The sequence below is a fragment of the Aplysia californica genome, unplaced genomic scaffold (genome assembly GCF_000002075.1).
Source record: "Aplysia californica isolate F4 #8 unplaced genomic scaffold, AplCal3.0 scaffold01013, whole genome shotgun sequence".
Lineage (NCBI taxonomy): Eukaryota > Metazoa > Mollusca > Gastropoda > Aplysiida > Aplysiidae > Aplysia > Aplysia californica.
In genome coordinates this window covers 27,586-28,506 of record NW_004798283.1, presented here as the reverse complement: position 1 = coordinate 28,506, position 921 = coordinate 27,586, and the positions used below count along the sequence as shown (strand labels likewise).

Below are 921 nucleotides of genomic sequence, written 5' to 3'. Positions count from 1 at the left end.
GGGTGCATGGTCTAAATAACCAATAACCAGAAGCTCACAAGATGCTCCCATTTTCAGTACTACAAGGGGTATAGTATGTCAAATCAAAAATATATATTTTGTTCATAAAGCTTGTGATTGATGATTACGGAAGTGTTGACATCAAATCATTCAGTACACCACTCTGCATAATTAGCCAACAATTTTCTTTCTTTCTTTTTTTTTTAAATGCTACTTACCACCACCTCTTCCACCACGGCCCCCAAAACCACCACTGCCGCCTCCTCCTCTTCCTCCGCTCCGAAAACCTGAAGATCCACCACTGCTGCCTTCCTCGTCATCATCTCCATGTGAAGAACCAAAGCCGTTCTGACCTCCAAAACCACCGCCGCCACCACCACGGCTACCGAACCCTCCTCCACCGCCCCGGCCTCCTCCAAATCCACCGTTACGACTGCCAAAACCATTTGACCTGGGTTCATCATCGTCGTCTCCGTTCTCATTTCGACTTCTGCCACCACCAAAACCGCCACCGCGGCCCCCTCGCTGACCAAAGCCGTTCGTCTGAGGTGCAGAGTCGGAGCTCCCCAGGCCTCTTCCTATGCCCCGAACTTTTTCACCAAATGCCTTGGCCACAGCACCTCTCCTGAGAAAACAGAAACAAAGCAAAATTGATAGGGAAATAAAATGTTTAAAACACAAAGCAGTCAACTAGTTTCAACAAGGCGTCCAACATGTATGAATTGCTGCGTCAGTAACTTTGCATGTCCGAGGGAGAACACTGGTACCAAAATACCTTTCAACATCCTAAAACTATCACAGCATTTGAGAAGACACAAACAAATATTTGTCATTAACTTAACACCCTAGACTGTGAGCAATTTTTACCTTAAAAAAAAGGGGTAGGTGAGAAATCTCAAGCAGTATAAATGACCCAACCTT

At 45.7% G+C, this 921-nt stretch overlaps 1 protein-coding gene across 1 annotated transcript in view; it reads right to left on the bottom strand.

Annotated features, from left to right (window-relative positions):
* LOC101845967 (ATP-dependent RNA helicase ded1) overlaps nt 1–921 on the bottom strand; it is a gene marked incomplete in the record, with an annotated part of 24,614 nt that overhangs the window by 19,445 nt on the left and 4,248 nt on the right. The window contains 1 exon segment of the mRNA XM_035973117.1: nt 219–625. Within this exon segment, the coding sequence (XP_035829010.1) occupies nt 219–625 (407 nt within the window).